Source organism: Trachinotus anak, unplaced genomic scaffold, assembly GCF_046630095.1.
Source record: "Trachinotus anak isolate AG129_WGS33_773 ecotype Australia unplaced genomic scaffold, CSIRO_AGI_Tana_v1 ptg000011l, whole genome shotgun sequence".
NCBI classification, from domain to species: domain Eukaryota; kingdom Metazoa; phylum Chordata; class Actinopteri; order Carangiformes; family Carangidae; genus Trachinotus; species Trachinotus anak.
This window is the reverse complement of record NW_027273862.1, coordinates 27,929,040-27,950,232: the sequence shown is the minus strand read 5'-3', so window position 1 is coordinate 27,950,232 and position 21,193 is coordinate 27,929,040. Positions and strand designations below refer to the sequence as shown.

General features: G+C 42.0%; 1 protein-coding gene across 1 annotated transcript; it reads right to left on the bottom strand.

Moving 5' to 3' along the window:
- Positions 1–2,595: 2,595 nt before the first annotated feature.
- Positions 2,596–20,728, bottom strand: gch1 (GTP cyclohydrolase 1). The gene is made up of 6 exons (XM_071489533.1): positions 20,250–20,728; positions 12,834–12,943; positions 8,381–8,436; positions 5,524–5,555; positions 5,340–5,424; positions 2,596–4,328 (listed from the first exon to the last, which is right to left on the bottom strand). The coding sequence occupies exons 1-6, from the start codon at positions 20,722–20,724 to the stop codon at positions 4,202–4,204; spliced, it is 885 nt and encodes a 294-aa protein (XP_071345634.1). The 5' UTR covers positions 20,725–20,728; the 3' UTR covers positions 2,596–4,201.
- Positions 20,729–21,193: the final 465 nt, after the last annotated feature.

Genomic DNA, 21,193 nt, shown 5'->3' with positions numbered 1-21,193 from the left:
GAGATCATTTGAAAGCCTGTAAAAATAAAGTTTCACGCAGTGTGGAGAGTTTTACAGTTTTCTGTCCTCAGATGTTCAATTTTTTTAATTCTCTCACTCTTCATGTAACCGTTGATGTGACATTTGCACAAATCCACCTACGAGTTTTTCTTCATGTCTTTTCTACAACACTTGACAGGCTTTGAATTTTATCTCTGAACATCATCTCGCAAGCTCAAAATCTTTTTGACCCTTATTGCAGCCCATACAGTTTGAACACTTTATTATCTGAAACCGGCTTGTACTCCTTTTTTTCAATCATGAACAAAAGATCAAGGAACTGAAGTTTCACCACAGGAGGGCGCCAAAGTTTAAACCCTCTGAATTCTGCTCACAGTCACTTTACTGATGGAAAAACTATTTTGTTGATCAGATTTTGATTGTTGGTTGATTTAATAATAATAATAATAATACTAGGAAGAAGAAGAGGAGGAATATATGATTGATCCTAACAATCACTGTCACTGGTAGTGATGTGTTTTAGGCTTCATGTGTTTTTCTTCACATGGAGGTGACAGATTTTTCCTTTAAGAGCTCCAATCTGTTCAAACCACAGTTCAGATTCAACGAGGTGAGACATGCGGTGTCTCTTGTCCCCTGACCAGGTAACGTTAGCACAGATGTTTTACTCACATGCTTTTTCAGGGTTCACCAAGTTAAATTCTTCAACACCACATTGGGTTCAGTTTCCTGTTTTACGTTGGAACTGTAAAAGTATAATGGAAAACATTAAACATGACGTGGCCTAGAATTATTTATCATTACACTGTATTTTTTCATACCCCCCAGCAGCATAAAACAACATTTTCTCATGATGAGAATAATTAATGTGACTTGAACCTAGATAAAGAGCAGATGGATAAATAGATGCACTCATTTTAAATGTTTAGACACATTTAAGTTGTTGCTAAATTCCTTATTTGCCCATTACGAGATGATGATGATGATGATGATCTGTACTGACCACAGTACTGACGGTGTGGATATATGTGGTCCTGCAGCCCTGTATTTAGTTTGTAGGTGTAATGTCTCCCAGCAGCCACAGTCAGATAAAGGAACTGCAGTGAGTGCTTTTTAAGAATTATCCTGATTTTTGATCGAGCTGCTTCTTCGCTGTGAAGAGTCAAACAGGCGCTCTGCACGCGAGGAAGCAGATTCACACCCTGAACGTGAAGGTAAATGAAAACGCCTGCATGTGATGTTACAAAACTCCGGCTCAGAGCTGCTGAGTCATGCCTCTGTCACACGTCCAGAGCACGATCAGCTCCACCTCTCTGCTGTTCGCTCTGGGCTCAGGGTCAGATTAACCCTCGAAGGGGCCCAGGAGCAACTGCTTCCACTTAGACTGAAGGTTCTCTACATTTGCTCCGTCCAGGCTGACTTTCAGAGAGTTCTGGGACAGAGGTACGGTCTTAAAGCTTTGGAGGTTCGACCATGGACAGATTCTGAGACAATGGGCCCCTGGGGACAGACAAGAGAAGGCCCCCAGGAGCAAGACATCAAAGACTGAAACAGTTGTTTAGTCGCTCTCAGTCAACGTTAGAATGTGAGAAACTGATAAACTTTTACGAAACAATCTTTTAAGGTAATGAAATAAAAAGGAACTGAGTGTTAGACCAACTCAAAGGTCCATCCATCAGTCGGTGATGAAGTGGACACGTGTGAGTGATGTGTGGTGTGAGGAATCAGGCGGACGTCGCTGTCACATCCAGCATTTACACAAACATTTATTCTCTTTGAATAAAAAGTGTTTGAAGTGAACACAGTACATGAAGTGACAATGATGGCGAAGGGGCCAGAGAACAGGCCGCCCTTCACAACAAGGCCACGAAAACAACACCAGAGCCGTTTGTTAGCGTTCAGTTTCCCTCCAACACACACACACACACACACACACACACACACACACACACACACAAATCCAGTCACCACACTACACGAGTTAAAAAACCCCAAAATATCTCTGGAGTCATTATGACGCACTGAGCTGCAAAAAAAAGCCACAAGAGTAAACACAAAGAAAACACACACACACACGCACACACGCACACACACACACTCACACACACTCATACACACACACACACGCACACACACACACACACTCACACACACGCACACATATTTCATTCCTCTCATGAAAATTCAGTTTCATTTTCAGTTTGTTTTCAGACATCAGTGAATCTGGTTTTTGGTTTTAATGGAGAGGCAGGTTGGCACATACAGGCAGAACCTTGCACAGGACTACAATAATAATAATAATAATAATAATAATAATAATAATAATTAGCACCAAGCGTTTGGTGCAGTTTGGTATTGAAATAGTTTTTGTTTTGGTTTGTTAACAAACTTCATGGGATCAGTTCAGGTTTTAGATTCAAATCAGCTCATTTCTCAGCAAACTAAGAGCCTCCAAACTGCAAACTGAGGTTAGTGTTAAAGAGTCGTCCATCATAAAAACATGATCAGACACTTGAACAGATTTTAAACAAATGTATTTGATTTGGAGGAAATCTTAAAGTCTGCTGCAATAAATAGTTATTTCCTGACGACTGACATTTAGTTGTTTACTCTGGAAAATGTCAGAAGTAAGTGAATAAGGCCCTTCACAGTTAGTCAGAGTCATGTTGTGTGTTTGACCAACGGTTTGAACACAAAAGATGTTTCATTTAAAATAATCCAAAACAGAAAATTCTCATATTTCAGAGGCTGGGTTCTTAAAATGTTCCACGAGCTTCTGTAACTCAGTGAAACATCTCATTTCGTTTCTTAATGAAAAAATTCACGTGTTCCTGGTTTGTTTTCAATAGTCTGAGAGAAATTCAGTCCACTACAGCAGCTGCTGTAAGAATTTGAACCTTCATCATTTAACAAAGTTAAACAACATTTACTTTGTCAGCACAGAAAAAACTACAGTTCCCATGAAAGCAGTAAAAGTGCAGCGTCGCATGTTTTCGCCAGCGTTTTAGTTTTTGACCTCTGCTGCTCAGAGTTCAGCGCCTCTGTCCTGCTGTGGATACAGACATGTCTGAACTCACCTCGACTCCCTCACAGACTCAGTTTAACTCACAAACATCTGGGGATTATGGGAAATGGTGTTTTTTAAGGGCCAATTAAAAAAATATACATATAAAAGAAACACTGAAATCAAAAATCTACTATAATTATTGAGACACGGGACAAACTCGGACCAAAACCAGAGGAGGGGTCACATTCAGGGTTGGACCAGGTCCGTTCTGGATCTGGCCTCCATTCACCCTGATGAATCTCTCATTGAACCTTTCCTCTCTCCTCGCTGTGTTGTGTTTTAATAACTATGACATGTAAATTGATGCTGAAACCCTGAATCACCAGCTGTCCGTGGAATTCATTACAGAGCTGTAAGCAAACGTTTGGCCCCCATAAACCGACTGGCACTGACTGAGTGAGGTTTCACCATGACGGTCAGACGAGTGTTGGAGTTTCCTTATTGGTTGTTACCCTTTCAAATGTACAGGCACCGTGACCTATCAGGCCTGTAGCAACTTTTTTTTCTCATAAAGCTCCTGATGTCACATTTTAAGGTACCGTCGCGACAAGAGAGTTGCCACCGATTTCTGAACGTCAGTCTCAGTGAGTTTTTCCTGTAACTACATCTGCTGCCAGTTACAGGAAAAACACGATGATGCCATCTCGTCACACATTTCCTGTGGGTGTTTGGTTCTTTCCGCTTAAAGCTGATGTTTACAGCGTGAAGTGAAAGAAGTGAATGCAGCACCTGCAGAAAACAGATAAATATTTGTCAAATGCTTTTACTTTCCATTTAAAAAATCAGAGTGGGTGGAAAAACCTTTGCATACAGCTGTGCAGAGAGTTTCTCTGATCAGTGATTATTGTCTCAGAGCGGTTTCTTTTCTTCAGACTCGTCTGTGTTTTGAGGCCAGTGACCAATATTTGATTAACGAGGACACACAACACGTGTGGACAAAAGGGGTAAAGTCCGTCCCGTCTAAAATAAACACGTCAGGGAAACACAGTAAACACTCTGTCACTGCCTTCGCTGAGATGGAAACACACTCACACACACACACACACACACACACACACATTTAGCACAACGGTTGATCCGTGCAGGTGGAGGTCATCCCAGGCAACAGGAGGAGGAGGAGCTGCTTCATCCTCCTCAGCTCCTGATCAGTGTCAGGAACTCGTCACGGGTTTTTGGATCTTCCCTGAAAACCCCCAACATGGTGCTGGTGACGGTTTTACTGTTCATCTTCTGAACGCCGCGCATCACCATACACATGTGACTGAGGAGAGAGGAGAAGAATAAATGTAAAAGAAATTAAAGGAAAGAAAGAAAGAAAGAAAGAAAGAAAGAAAGAAAGAAAGAAAGAAAGAAAGAAAGAAAGAAAGAGGAGGTGAAGGGAAGGAGGGGATGTAACGTATGAAAAGTGGACGCGGATAAAAGGAAATGAAGTGATAAAGTGATGAGATGGAGGTAAAAGAAATTGAATGAAAGTATAAAAAAATGTTAAAAATGAAGAAAAGTAGGAGATATAACAGAAAACAAGGAAGGGAATAAAGGGAGATGAAGTGATAGAAATAAAACTGAAGTAAAATAAAAATAAAGAATAAAAGAGGGGAATAAAGAACAAATGAAAAAAAGTGGTGAAGGAAAGGAGGAGAAGTAACTGAAAGCGAACGTAACTGAAATGAATGAATAGAAAAGAGGTCAAATAAATTCAAATTGAAAAATAGAGAGAAGAAGTGAAGGAAAGGAGGAGATGTAAGAGAAAAGTGATTGAAATATAAGAAAGAAGAAGAAGAAGAAGAGGGGAGGAAAAGGAAAAGATGTCAAAAAGTAAATAAAAGAAAGAAAAAGTAAATAAAAGGAAAGTAAGTGATTATATGAAATGAATGAAGGGTAAACAAAAATTAAATTAAAGTATAAAAAGGAAAGAAGCAGTGAAGGAAAATAAAAGATGTAACGGAAAAGAAGAAGAATTTTAAAGGAAATGAAGTGATTACATGAAACTAAGGAAAATCAGGTCAAACCAATGAAGTGAAAGAATAAAAAAGAGGAAGAAAAGTTGAAAAAAAGGAAATGAAGTGAATAAAAAGGAGAGAGGAGAGGAAGGAAAAGAGGAGGCGGAGAAAAGGAGAACGGAAAATAGAAAGGAAATGAAGCGTAAGCTCAGAGGTAAAAAAAAAAACTTAAATGAAAGATGAAGGAAATGAAAGGAAACAAAGTGATGGAGTGAGTGATGAAAAGGAGGAGAAGGACGACTGAAGCGTTCAGTTCTGTGAACATCACCTACGTCGCCTCGATGACGACGCCGACGCCGGTGGGCTGCAGGGCCTCGGTGATCGCCACGGCGATCTGTTTGGTCAGCCTCTCCTGAACTGTGAACGTAGAGACACACAAACACGAACCAGGTCAGACTGAACAAACAACACGTCGACCGACAACAACCACGCTGCACGACAACACCCCTCCCGTACCTTGTAGTCGACGGCTGTAGATTTCAACAATCCTGAGGGAGAGAACAGAGAGATGAAGGAAGTATTCAGATCCTTTTCTTAAGTAAAAGTACAAATACCACACAGTAAAAATACTCCATTGCAAGTTAAAGTCCTGAAAGTGAGAGAGTACAATCAGCAAAATAAACTAAAATAATATTTTAGTGACGTCACTCACCTGTAAGTCGCTTTGGACAAAAGCATAATGTGTAAACGTAAATGTATAGGTGCTATTATATAGTGTAGAATAACATTATTATCACATAATTAATGATTAAGAAACATTTTGTTCTTGTAGTTCAAAGAGGTGAAGCTAATTTTTAACTATTATACAAAAGGCTGCAACTAATGATTATCTGTATTATGGATTAATCTGCTGATTATTTCCTCCATCACTTACTTTATTGTTTGGTTTGTATGATTTAAGAAAATAGTGACACTTGAAAATGTCATTTTGTCCGACTGATGGTTCAAACCTGAAAATTATTCAGTCATTTAAGATGAGAAAAAACAGGAAGAGAAGTTGAATTTTTTCAAACAGGACATAATATCTGACAATATGATCATTAATGAGGAACTTGTTGTTTTTTTTTCATTTCTCTAACCTCATTTTTTTTCTTCAGTCACTGTATTTGTTGTTTTAATGCTGTTACTGTTGTTTCTGATCTGAATGTTTAGATGCAGGGTCTCATTGTTGTTATTATCATTATTAGTATTTTTACTGTTGTTTGTCTTTGTCAGTATTTTCTTGTTCCTTTTTGTCTTGGATTGTAATTATATTATTATTTTGCATTACGGCGTCACGTTTACTGGACTGGGCCCCGGGAAGAGTAGGAGCTACTTTGGTAGAAGGATCCAAATAAATAAATAAATAAACTAATTAATTAATTGATTAATCCTTTAGGCTCATCTTTTACATACTGTTGAATAGTTGAATAGTTTTTCACATGTTTTATAGGTAAATTCTTATTTTGTTAAGTAAATATATCAATACTTTATACTTCTAAACTACAACAGTGGAGTAAAAGTACAAAGTGTCAGGAATTGGAAATACTCAAAGTACAAGTACTTCAAATTCATACTTTTCAAATATGGTAAATAATTTTGTGTTTTCTGGATTTCAGCACCACACTGAGGAACAAGGCGGTGACGGCCTCCCTGACCTCCACCATTTATTACAATGTGACGTCTCATAAACCGACGTCCTTCATGCGGACGTCTCTCACGAACACGCCGGCCCCGTCTGAAGGCAGCATCATAGACGTAAAGCTGCCTCCACGTCTGGCGAGGGAACAGAAGGAAAACGAACCTGCTGCTCTTCTCAGTGAGGGAAACCACTCTGGACAAATCCGACCCCATCCACCTCTGAGAAAATGTCGTGGGCAGCGCGAGGAGGTGCAGGGTGTAGCGTACGCACACAAAGGAAAAGCAGGACGCCTCAGAGACCACAGTTATCTAAAGGGAAGAAGCTGCAGCTCAGCTCTCACTGTGGTCTTCAGTGACAAATGAAATTTAAAGGAAATAGAATGACAAGATATTAAATGTTCCTTGATTTCATACGTCTGACGTCATGTCAGAGACGTTGGCTGATCGAGCTGGAAAACCTTGTGTAGCTACTTTTGTTTACAAACTGGGGCAGAGTGACTTCACGACCTGAAATACTAAACTGATTCTCTACCAGTCGTAAAGGAAAATTATTATTATTGCAGCTACCACAAAACTCAAGCGGTTAGTCTGATAATAATAATAATAAAGTCTAATTAAGTCTTAATAATCCCTGAATTGCACATAATTGTTAAAACTGTGTAAGTGCTGTTGTTGATTGTTGTTCACAGTGAACAGTTTGGGTCATGATCTTCTCCTCCAGGGAACTTCATCTTCACCTTGTGGCACAAACTTTCACTTGAAATCAAGGATGAAGTGATTAGAATTTGGTTTTCAAAGGTCAAAGGTCACTGTGACCCGACTGTGAATTCATAGACTATTATGACACAATTTAACGCAAACATCTGTTAGGACAAAATGATGAAGTGATGAGATTTTATATCCCAAAGGTCAAAGGTGAACTTCACTGTGATGTCATAATGTTCAGCAAAATCACTTCTGGTCATTATTCAACACCGTCACTCAGGAAGAGGAGACTGTGACCATATTTCCTGCACCTTGGCTCGCCGGCGGAGGGATACAACCGTGAGGCGGTCATTCTAGTTTCTTGTTGCTGTGAAGAGAACAGCAGCTACTTTCAGTCTAGTTTTAGTGTAACTTTACTGTCCGTTTCAACAGGCTGCTTCCTGAAATATCACGTCTGTTCCCTAGAGAGACAGATGTGTTTACACCTCTTCAACATCTGGCCAGAGGAGCCATTGGATTTCAGATCGTTCTGACTTCTTCTTGGCTGCGTTTACTCGATCCACCCAAGACACATGAGGATGAACAGAAACTGTGATCCAGACTGTATAAAAATGGAGTTCCACTTTAAAGATTCTTCACAACCCCCCAGTTTTTCTTTGCTTCCCGTCACATCAGGTGGGACAGAAACCAGATTTTAGAGTTTTTTAATCACGCAGCACTACACCAGATCCCGGAGCTTTGTTTTAGTCTTAATGATGTGAATGGATCAGCTGGTCTCATCACTTTGTGTCTCAGTGTGTATGTCCAGTCCTGAGTTAGTGAGGGGTGTTAGTGCGTTAAGCCTGAAGGTATTGGGGTCAGTGGGATCAGATTCTACACTAGTACACACACAAACACATGTTTTAATAATCAGCTTAAACACACACTAGCTCTCACTCTCTCTCTCACACACACACACACACACACACACACAGTCCAGTTTACTCACCTGGCCAGTTTGCTGAGGCCCAGAACTCTTTTGTTGGGGAGGTAACCGATGTGAACCTGTACAGACACAATGTTTGACTCGTTAGTTGTTAGTTAGTCTCAGATAAAACATTAAACCAGCACAGTGTTTCTGTGCAGCTGCAACAGTAAATGTGTTTTGTAGGAAATGTAATCACTGGTTGATTTATGTTCAGAGGCAACGTATAAATCCCACGAGTGTCACACCAGAGACCAGGGTTCACATCTGAAGTCCAGGCTGTGGTTCAGGTAACATACAGTACAAAGATGGTGATTTTTTTTTATTTATTTAAATGTAAATAAACACATCTTTCTCTTTCCTGAACCAAGATCTGTGAGAGTCTGAACAGAACCATTAAACAGTCTCATAATGACGGAGTCACTGCAGGTGGACATTGTTCTGCAGGATCAGATATTTTAGCAGAAAACAAAGACGTCGCCTGTGAACATTTTATGATTCTGTCAGTATGAACTTATTTGTGACTTGAGTCATACATAAATTAACAACACTTCCTCTTCATGAGGACAGAAAACATGATCTGGTCTCGATAAGTTTCCTGCAGCAGCAGTTTTTGTTTTTTTATGCCTCAGCTGCAGCGACGGCAGAGACGGAGGTTTATTGTTTTCAAGTTGTCCGTACGTCGACGTCTCATTAACGCCTTTACAGAGCTTCTTCAAATGTGAACAAAAACGTTCACTTGGGCTCAAGGAAGAACTGATTAGATTTTGGTGATCAAAGGTCAGAGGTCAGACTTCACACAGTAATTATGACAGAATAAACAGGGATGTAACCTGAAACAACCATGATAACCACTGTATTCTAGTTTTTTAAAACACAGTATTAGTTGTTTGCTCTCGTTGTTATAGCTGAGGTGTAGTGGTGTCTATACCCACCTGTGATTTACTGAATACCTGCCTCAAAAATACCCACAGTTCAGTGGACATGTTGCAGAGAGAGGCTGCTATTAATCGTGTCGCAGTCTTTCATGTAACCTGTGGTGTTCACTGACTTTTGTTCAGTCTTTAAGGCAGCGCGTCTGAGGAGAAGCGCTTCATTATTCACACAACCGCAAATATGACGCAAAGACGTTCAAGCACTTTTCAACTTTGGCCACAAGAAAAACAACGGCTGTAGTTGGTCGAGGTGGAGCCAGGTTTGTCTACGCTTGGCTCATCAAAGCTTTTGGATGTAAAATCTTAAACCAGAAAGAAAATGTCAAATAGATGTAGTGAAGTGAGAAGGTCAGTATTTTAAGTATAGAGATTTATAGTAAACACAAAAGTCGAATGATGCGCTGGCAGAGTGGCGGCAAGTCCTCTGAGATCTTTTTTTTTTTTTTCAATCTGCCTCCGGATAAATAAAGTATTTTTTATCTTTATCTTTATCTTTAAAAGTCATATAGTCTAGTCAAGGAAGGCCGGTGGAGAGGGGTTAAAAGGCTGAAGTCACAGTATACAAACCTACCAAGACACCACCACATAAGATACAAGATAACAGTTTATCTAAAAAATGAAGTTTTAATACAACACAAACCAAAAAGACGACAAAAAACCAAAGACGAGAGCAGAACAGGTGGATGAGCAACAGACGAGAGGAGGACGAGATGGAGTCGTCAGCTGGAGAATCACTGCTGTGGATGGCTGGAGGCTCTAATTCTCTTACACACACACACACATATGTACGCTCCACTCAAATGTCAAATGCAATTTGTTGACAAGACGAGAGAAAGGGCAGCAGCAACAACCGTGCAAATATCTCTTCTTCTTCCACTTCTTTCGTTCCCTCCGTCTCTGCTGCAGCGGCCTGATATATCGACATCAAACAGACCGAGTGTGACAGCTGCTTCTGCACTTATCTGCTCGTGAAATTCACCTTTACTGGCACAAGTGACGATGGAGCCAGGATAAAAGAAGAATGAGAGGAGTCACGGAGGCGGGAACAGAGACTGTTTATAAAACTGGACGTAGACTCCGGGTCTGAAAAGTGAAGCCAGTGCTGCAGAGTCTTAAAGCTGCATTCTAGCGACTCCACTGGTTGTAAACAGTCTGATTGTATTGAAGTCTATGGGAAAATGTCTCTGCTTCTCACTGATTTATTACTTCAGTAAATGTTTTCCTGATGAGTTTATGTCTCAGTCTCTAGCTTCAAGTCTTCTTCAATAGACCATGATGTTAATTTTTTAAATTATGAACCCATTTAGAGGAAAATACACCATAAAGCAGGGGATGTGTTTGGGCGGGGCAACCGTGTGATTGACAGACTGTACCTAACAATCAGGATGGAGGACAGATAAGTCAGATCCCCCCCTCACTCCTCCTCAGCTCCACCTTATCCTCCAAATATGGTTTCCTCTGGTTTCAAAAAACCAAGATGGCGACGGCCAAATTACAAACTCGAGGCTTCGAAACGACAGCTCACAAACCAGTGGTGACGTCACAGTGGGCTGACAGATCATCTGAAAGCTGATGAAGAAATAGAAACACTTAAAAGTGACAAGAGATTTTTCTCAGGAGCTGGTGGAGACCAAACCAAAGCTAAAAGTGCAGCTGGAGAATAAACACCAATTCAATCAATATTTAAACAGAGAGATGAAACAAAGGTCTAAGGGCGGATTCAGGGGCTCAAACGCATGATCCTGCAGGACGCTCCAATCCCACGTCAAATCAAACTCACTTCCTGTCCACGCTGATGACCGACTCCTCAGTGAGCTGTTTCAACAGGAGAGACTTCACTCTGAGGAGGTGACGACCGAGAACCAAACCAAATGACAGAAATGTTTTGAGAAGTATTTTCTCTTCACGGTGTGACACCCTGCAATTAACCGCTCTCATGTGGCGACAGCGAAACAGTTTATCAAGAAGCCGGTGGCTACCTGCACACCATCTGATCAACAAAAGAGGAGGGGGGGGGGGGGGCAGGGAGGAGGAGGAGGTCTGTGCGTGGTGAGTCACTGAGGGACACAACAGACAGACAGATGAGAGAGGCTGGATAAGAGGCAACGTGAGGGGAAGGGGGAGGCTCAGGAGCATGAATAGCCACCTGATGGCCACCACACACACACACACACACACGCAGGAGGTGTGGTAAGTGTTTGTGTGATTCACTGCTGTCATCAGAGCCCATTTACACCGGTGGAAAAGAATCAGCTGCCAGCCCCGATTGTCTTAAACGACGTGCACCTGCAGGCGAAGATGGAGGGATAACGAGAAACAGAGAGAGAAAAGGCAGAAAGAGGAAAGAGGCCAATCAGGCTTTAGTGGAGAGTAATGATGTCAAAGCAGGAGCGGGAGGAGGAGGAGGAGGAGGAGGAGGAGGAGGAGGAGGCCAAAGCAAACGCAGGATAAACAGATCTCAGCTAATCTGATTGTTTCTCATGTTCTCTGTCTCTGTTGTTCAGACCCGCGGCCTCCAGATAAACGACAGACTGAGAGATACACATCTCTTCCCATGTTTTTACCATTTCTTAGATTCGATTATGAACATCTGCAGCTTCCTCTGAAGCTCGGGACGAACCTGAAGACAAACTGAAATCCACAAAGACTTGCACAGACAGTCAGCGGGGAGCCTGACTCATGACCGAGACTGAAGCTGTTTCACCGAAACACGGACATGAGAACAGGTGACGTGTCGAACAGGTAAAACATTTAGAACAGATGTGGCGACAAGAAGCCACTGAATCTAAAGTGTGGAGTAGAGCTGTGAGAACGCCAACTGTACCAAAACAAACATGGACGCCAACCAGCGGCTCGAACTGTTCCTCTGCAGGGACATTTGTGCTGGAAAGGCTAAAAAAAGAAGCAAATTTCAGGTCATGTAAAACCACCTTTACATTCTACACCGAGCTGTTCATGACCTGGTATGTCTCCCTCTGGAGACGACGCCAGCTGCTGATGTTCAGGCAAAGGAAAGCGTAAAAAACGAATCCCGTATTATATGAGATGGGTGGCGAAACCTAAAGGTGGCCCTCAAGCAGACAGGCGGTTCCTGTCCGTGCTAGGAAATATAATCCTGCCGGAGCTGCTGGAGCTGAGGGTTTAAGATAAGCTCCATTATGTATCACAAACTAAATGATTTAATCTGCAGACCGTCAACAGCAACTCACCCAGACTGGACCAGACCTGGTCCAACTCCAGTCATCACGCACAAGTTGCATCAGAATCAGCTCCACAGTCTTAATGTGTGTCCCTGTGTATTTATTGCTCAGTCAGAAAACTTCTCTTCTTCAGACGTCTCGTTCTGTTCAGTCCAGAACTCAGAGATGTTCAGTTCATAACGACATAAAACTGAGAAAAGCTTCAATTCATATTTCCATAAAGGTTCTTTTCCGCTTTTTCATTTTTCTCAAAGATTTCTGATTCCTGACTGAAACCAGAGCTTCACCTGAGGAAGCTGTGTGTGTGTGTGTGTGTGTGTGTGTGTGTGTGTCTTCTCTCACTCTGCCAAAGATGGGCACCAGGTGATGTTCACACATGGAGAACATGTCGATGTCTTTGACGATCACCATCTCGTCGTGGTCTTCGTCGAAGATGGCGTCGTTCAGCACGTCTGCGGGAAAAAAACGAAGTAGAAGACATTTTAAAAAATGAAAAAAACCTCCTGCAAACAAGAAGCTTTTTAAACATTATGTTTTTTTAATTTATAGACTCACACACTTGGCCACCACCTAAACTTTCTCATGTCATCATTAATTTATTGTATGAATTTCTTGACCAATAACTGTATTCAATTTAATGGTTATTTTAATCCAGTTTGGCACATTTTTAATGGATTAATTAGGAAGTTGTTTATTTATTATAAAGACATTAAACTATTTGTTTATGTGCTGTATATTTCCAGTGTTTATCTCTATCTTTATTTTTTAATGTATAAAAAAAAACGAGGACAGACGGATGGACACCACCAGACTCCACCCACAGGAGCCGTGTCACAGGTTCACCGCCAACGCCGTCCTTATCGTGGACTCCGGTGTTTCTCTCCAGCAAACAAACGTCTAATTATAGCTCTGCTTCCATACGCTCCTTCCTGTTGTTGCTTTATTGCATTTTTCGGTTGCCAGGGGTTCAATAAACTGCTTTATCTGTTTGTGACGACGCAGACGCCTCTCGCTCTCACCGCCGCACTTTTTAATTTCCTGCCTCGCTATCTGTTAGAGGGAGGGGAGGGGCGAGGTCACCCAAACAACAGAGGACAGGCTGACTCGCTGCTTATTGTATCACTGTGTGTGTGTGTGTGTGCAGACAGGGCAGCAGGTTTAGTCTGTGTTTGCAACAGGTTGAAAACTTTGAGACGCTTTAAGTCTCTTTTTTTTATTATGATGCAGTTTGAGCAACAACGCCTCACCGTCCTTCATCGTGATGATTTTACGTCATATTTTCTGCAGATGAAGCCGTAGTTTGAGGGCCGATCCTGCTGCTGTGCGTGAGAAACCAGAAGTCTATGAGTTCTCTTTGATTGTCTGATTTGGTTTTTGATGCCTCAGACGTTATTTAGGATTAAGGTGGATCAGTTTTCTTTCCAGGTCCTTCTCTCATTTATTCATTTTCCATACGGCTTATCTGAAACCGGGTCGCAGTCGGGGCTGGAGCCAATCACAGCTGACATTGAACCTGGACAGGTCTCCGGTCTATCACAGCCATAACACAGCCTAACCTCTGTGGACTGTGGGAGGAAGCCAGAGGAAGCCAGAGTACCCGGAGGGAACCCACGCAGACACAGGGAGAACATGCAAACTCCACACAGGAAGGCCCCAGGCCCCAACCCAGAACCTTCTTGCAGTGAGAAGACAGTGCTGACCACTGCACCACTGTGCCCCCCCCAGGTCCATTCACTGTAATTATGAATGCAGTTTTTGAAAGGAATGATTTTGAAGTTCATCTCTTCGGACATGTTTCAAACTGTAATATAAATCTGCAGTTAATGCACAGTTGGTCTAATTCTACATTAAGTGAGAAATAAGAAGATGAACAAAGCTGGTGGTGTGTGCTACAGAGACCGACCCCCGTCAGACTGGAGAAGCAACAGAATGAAGCCTCCCACTGATGCTCGGAGATGCAGAGGGCGAACAATGAGCGCGATACGAGATTTGTGCAAATGTGCTCTGACATGTGACATGTGGGAGCAACAACCTGCGATTCCTTCAGGACACAGAAGCACACAGTTGTTTTCTGCTTCACTCCACCACACATGCTGGCAGCTCGGTGCAGCAGCGCTTTGAGCTACATGCCGACGTCAGCATGCTACATCTGTACCGCGAAGATGCTAAAACCACGTGTGATATCAACAGAGGAAAATCAAATCACCAAAGCCAATCTATCTAGAGGATGTTGAGATATTTCTCTAGAAAAGTGAACACTTTGACCTACAGGACAAGTCAGGGGATCGTCAAAGTCAGAGGGATTCATCCTCTGGGGACCATGAATGTCTGAAGAAGACTCATGATAATCCATCCAACAGGTGATGAGATATTTTAGCACAAATTTTCCATCTCTGCACATCTGGCTGACGTCCTTTTGTTGGATCTTCACCACAGCTTCTGGACACACTTTGGTTTTAAACCTTATTAACACACAGACAAGAAGGACGGATCCTGGCTGAAGTTTGCCTCCAGGTCGACGCTGTAATAAAGTGGTGATCCTGTTTCGAAAGTTTTGTAATCAAGAACAAAAAGCAAGACTTTGTAGCTGATAACTTTGTTCTCACCAAGGTAATGATGTGGGAACACAGCAACATCGCTAACACAAAGTCTGACAGGGCAAAAACTAGAAAACAATATTATCTAAATCACTGATTCTGATCCCCATTTTTTTAATTTGTTCATATTTTGGCCATTAAAAGTATGCCGAATTAACTATTACCACTTCCTGTTTGCAATCTACCCATAGATGTACTGACAACTGTCACTGGACGACTTTAATACTGAAGAAAACTTAAAAATGCAATAATTCTCAGGCAAGTTCTGCAGCTATCGGGAACATCTTTTATCTGTGATTTCAGAGCAAATTTATGGATGTTTGCTCGTGATGGAGTTCAGAGATAATGATATCCTCAGGAAGGGTGGAATATGGGTATCATGTCTGTGCATTCAGATGTGTCTGAATTATGAGTCACACACACACACACACACACACACAGCCTGAAGGAAAAAATGTTAAACCAACCTTACATAAATAAAGGGCAGGTGGTAAGAACAGTCAGCCTGGACACCCTGGGTCTCAGGTAATGACAGTGTCACTCATCATCAGCTCCACATTCAATAGTGCTGCCTCTTCTTTATGTGTGTGTGTGAGCGTGAGTGAATGAATGAATGAATAACACACACACACACACACACACACACACACACACAGAGGCCACATGTTGACACGTTCTGAATGAAGCAGGAAACAGTGCAGTGACTGAATACACAAGGTTATTAATTTATGGTTCAGACGGCCAGATGTGTGTGTGTGTGTGTGTGTGTGTGTGTGTGTGTGTGTTTGTGTGTGTGTGTGTGTGTGTGTGTGTGTGTGTGTGCAGTGACACACTCACTCTGTCACACACATGCATTTCCTATAGATAGTCTTCACCCCGGGCGAGTAAACGTGCGTCACCCCCGTACATCCCTGCCTTTAAATACACAGAGACGTACATTTACAACGCGCTGTTTATTTTCTGGTCTCACATCCCATAATATTCAGTCTTCATGATGTTTTCATGATGATCTGCTGAGTCTCAGGAAATTATGTGTCTGTTAACGTAAAAAGGACATTTATTGACTGAATCTGTGCTGTCTTTGGGTTGGAGGCTACAAAAGGCTTTTTTATGTTGTTGTTGTTGTTGCTGGGCAACCACACAGTCATCTGGTGATCAGCTGTCAGTCCTTCAAACAGGTGTCACATTAGAGGAGCTGTTACAAACACTGAACACGGATTTAATTTCATGTTTCTGTGTGAAAGTGTAAATTAGTTATTCATTTCCATCAGTAATAAAGGTGAAGAGTGAAATTAAAACTGGTTGTAATCACCCATCGACTTCCTGCTTCAGCTGCTGTTCTCACGTTCTGCACAAAACACAGTTTACTTTCAGTTGCTCTCACTTTCAGTCTCAGCTTCAGATAAAGTGTCTTAGATCATCTGGGTACGTTGATCGGAAAGGTTAGAGCCGTGTTTCCTGGGCTCAGTAATTCAATTTGTGAATTCAATGTGATCATAACTGATAGAAATGGCTCCGTCAGGCTGCACTCGCTTACACTAAATGTTAATAGTGCTGCAACTTATGGTAATTTTCAATATCGATTAACATGATTTTCATTTTGTCGGTAAAAAATCATTAGGTTCAATTCTGTAAAACAGAGAAAAGCAGCAAATCCTCACATCTAAGGAGCTGAAATAAGAGAATTTTAGCAGTTTTTGTTTAAAAATTAATCATTTATCAAAATTGTTTTAAAATATTCACTTTTTATCACTTGACTCATTAATTAATCGATCAATCAATCCAGCTCTAAAGGCTCACAGTGACTGAGTCTGAATGAAGCTTCACTGCAGTTCATCCAATACTGTAGCTGTTGAGAGATTTTAATCTGAGCACGGTGGTGGATTAAATGACAAACTCTAACACCGAGATCTTGATTAACCAGAATTAACCCGTATCACATCCATATAAACTACACTGAAGAACACACAGGTCATTTATATGACTACAAGTCCCAGAGAGCACTGCGGTAAGAAACATCCAATGAGAGACTTACAACTGCAGAAGAAGGGAGAAGTTTAGAGGTTGAGTTTTGAAATTAAGAAACAATTAAGAACAAACTCATTTTGGAAACAACGGCCCAGAGTTTCTGGTTGTGAGGTCACAAAATAATGATCATATATATGTTTAGAACATGTGTTAAACACAGATGTACAGATTGAACGTGAAAACAGCTCAGTGTATTGGTTAAGTTACTATAATATCAATGTTTAAGTTCATATTTTAGGAAAAATGTAAAATGTAAAATGCAAAAATGTCATAATTACCTGCACAGAACAGGAACCCATTCACTTTTGGTGCTGATCCAGTTAAAGGAGCAGATTCAAGAATGATTTTTTAGTCAATATTTGGCCTTGGCTGAGGTAAGTGCTCTACTGAGTGTGATCATAGTTTGTCACTTAATCAATTAGTCAATCAAGAGAAAATTAATTGATTCATTTTGTAATTTTTTCAGCAAAAATGTCAAATATTTAGTGGTTCCAGCTTCTAAAAGTAAAGATTTGCAGTTATTTTCTATGATAAATTATCTGTGTTTTTAACTGTTGATCTGTGTGAATGCATGACCTTGCACTGAAACTGTGACCTGCAGGCATCTTCACAGACATACTGAGTTAAAATCTCTCTTAGTTGCAGCCCTAATGAATAGTGAAAGTTATTTTTATTAATTAAAGGCAAAAACCAAACTGAATGACATTCGTGTTTCTTTAATAACCTGCTGGATTCCTGTTTAATCTCTGCAGAACTTTCCCTCAGTACTGTTTGTTGGTCATGTGCTCGACAACAAGAGGATTTTAGGCTCACGTTGTGATGAAAGTTGAACCCATGACCCCCCCCCCCCCCCCCCCCCCACACACACACACACACACACACACACACACACGTGAACACACTGATCAAACAGTGCGACACTTCTCTCTAAAAAGCTTTAACTCTCCACAGACTTCCGGCTTCAGTCCGAAACCTACATGTTTTTCTCTTTCCAACAAGTCAAAGGGGAGGCTCCTGTAGCAGCCAATCAGAGGACAGACAGAGCTCCACCGCTGCCCGAAGACCAACACGCAAAAACCATCATTATCTGCTTCATCCACCGTCCACCTCTGCAGTCCAGAGGAGCTTCGGGGGGGGGGGGGGGGGGGACCTTGCTGCAACCAAACACATGTTCAGGCCTGAAGAAGCTTCTCTGCACCCAGACACAGGAGTCACCATCTTCCTCCTGGGTGCCCCCACATTCTTCTCTCACTCCACTGCATTCTTTCTTTTAGCATTACAGCTTCATAACACACAACACCCACCCACGCCCCCCACCCCAACAACAGCCAAACTACCTCCAGATGGAGTTCTGGTGGGAGGCTGAGACAGAGACGAGGGGGCAGATCCCCAATTCCAGCCACTCCCAGCGAGCCACAGTGTGGACCTGACACCCGCATCCAGATGCTTTTCCCCTCTCGCTGCACGTGATTCAGTGGATCCTCTGTGGGGGAGACTCTGGAGAACCAGGCCGGCCGGTTTGTGTGGATCAAACCCGAACCCCTGGGGACCGGCGTAGATAAATCTTACAGATGGATCAGCAGCTTTGAGGAGTAGAGGAGCCGGTTCTGTCAGCTGTAAGAACACAGCTCTGACTGTATCAATCATATTTTCATTTCTTTGATTTGCACCATGAAGATCCTGCTCTGCGAATTAGATCTGAATGAGCCGAGTCTCACGAAATGAAAAGATGCAACACTTGAAAACACAGGCAGAGCAGAGGATGCACGATGTAAGGAGGGAAAATTGTTTTGCCCAGAGGTCTGGTTTCGTTGCGGGGGGGGTCTGATCAGAACAACACGTTAACCCCTTCATTCACTAATTTTAAATTGTTGTCAGGATCCAAAGTTTCCAAACCTGACAAGAACTAAGAAAAGATAACGGCAGCAACTATTGATTCATTGATTCACATAGTATAAAATGTCTCAGAGTAACTCATTTTGTCCAAAACCCCCAAAAATAACGAGTTTACAATCATATAAAACTATGAAAAGAGGCAAATCATCATATTAAAAAAGCAAGAACTGGGAAATGTTTTGGATTTGTCATTAAAAAAAGACCAGAACAATTGATCAGCTTTCCAAATTCTTCAGATCCGCTAATCCATTCATCTTTCCAGCTCACAAGACGTCCAGAATATTTACATCTGATGTGACAGTGGAGCAATAAAAGACAGAATATGTTGGGCTGTGGCGTAATGTCCGACTGCAGAGCAAATATCACGTCTCTGTAGCAGCTGATGAAGCTTAAGTAGAAATGTAGAAGGTTTAATTCACTGAGAGGCTCTTAAACTCCTCAATTTAACTTATACTAACCAGTTTCAGTGTGCATGATTTTAATTTGATAGGGAAAATTTCAAAATAAAAGACGACTGTTGCTTTTAATTCTGTTTTAGTGTTTTTTTTTTTGTGCAACAGGTCACAACAGGTCATCAAACTCTGCTACAGTGGTGAAAGATTTTTTAAACATTTTTCCTGAAATAAAGTAAGTATACAAACAAAAATCCTGCATTCAAAATCTTACTTAAATAGAAATACACAAGAAAACACGGATCATGGATCAGAACAGCCCCTCTCAACTTTCAATTGATATGCATCTTAGTATTGGCTTATTATTACTGATCGATTATGGTGTAAGCAGCATTTAAATGTTGCAGGTGGTGAAGATGGAGCCAATTTAACTCTTTGAGAAGTTGTTGAATAGTTTGATCTATAACAATATTTCATATTCTATAAACTTATCACTTGTTTTACTGTGTAAACTGTAAATGTGCAAAGTAGCTGCAGCTGTCACATGAAAGTAATGAACTGAAATGTGGTGAATTTTAACTATGAGTACTGCAAAGGGGAAATATAAGTATGAGGACCTGTAAACTGAGCTTCCCACCACTGACCTCTGCTCAGTGGGTAAAAAGTCTGGATTTCATGTGATCTGCTCTCACAAACTGAATGAAAGCAGGATCAGCTGTTTCCTGTGAATCCCTGAGGGTCTGAAGTGAATTTAGTTGGAGCTCACTCCCCCTTCAGACCCGCCACCTGTTGGCCTCGGGACAAATCCCGGCCGCCTCTGAGCGGCTTTGAGGATTTGGACTCACCTATAATTTTCTCCTGGTAGCCCTTGGTGAAGAACTGCATGGCGGTGGCGGCTCTCCAGGGGGTTTTGAGGAGCCCCTGCCGCTGCGGGTCTTCTCCGAGCCCGCGCAGGATGGTGGTGTACGCCGCGGCCAGGGACGGCAGGCTCATCTCGTTGTCCTCCACGCTCCTGGTGCGCTCCTCCTTCCAGCTCTCCATCACCGAGGAGGTCGCCCGGTGCGAGCCGGACTCCGCGCCGGGAGTCTGGGCAGCGCCGGAGCGCCCGGTGCCGCCGGCTGGTCGCTTCACCATCCCGTCAAAGTGTCCGTTGAGCACCGAGCCGCCGTCCCCGGCGTCCTTCTTCTCGGCTGAGCCGTACTGCGTCTGTTTGGAGTGCTCCATCACTTCTCCTGCCTTCTCCCTGTCAGCTGAGCACTTGTTGAGTCGGTTTCTTTGGTGGGTTCTTGTTGAAATGTGCGCTCCTCTCAGCCTCAGCATCAGCCTTATAATAAACCGAGGAGAGCCTCCTATTGGCTGTCCGGCTGCAGGGGGCGGGCTCACCTCGCCTTTGACTCACACAGGGGTCCTGAGGATGGAGATGAAGATGAAGGTCCGCGGGGAATCCCAACCATCACTTCCTCTCAGCCTGTAGCCTGTTAACAGACCATGGGAGAATAAATGACAAAACTTTATGACAAAATCTTTGTACCAGAAAAGGCTCTTAACCAGAAAGTAAGACGCCACAACCTCATTACACCACAGGCAAAGTTATTTCTCAATAAATAAACAATAATAATAATGATAATAATGATAATAATGATAATAATAACCACTTTACTTGTGGTGCTTAAAACTTTTACACAGAGCCACTTTAACTCTGATACATACATAATATAGTCTGCATTTGTTTTCTTTATTTTACGTTACAGCTTCAAAACTCACCTTATTAATTATTGTCTTTTTTGTG

Excerpts from the sequence above, each read along its gene's own strand:
- gch1 (XM_071489533.1), bottom strand. The coding sequence starts at position 20,724 with ATGCTGAGGCTGAGAGGAGCGCACATTTCAACAAGAACCCACCAAAGA. Across the intron at positions 5,556-8,380 it reads GGCCTCAGCAAACTGGCCAG|GATTGTTGAAATCTACAGCC; the intron begins GTGAGTAAACTG and ends TCTCTCCCTCAG. Across the intron at positions 4,329-5,339 it reads GGCGTCGTCATCGAGGCGAC|TCACATGTGTATGGTGATGC; the intron begins GTAGGTGATGTT and ends CTCTCTCCTCAG.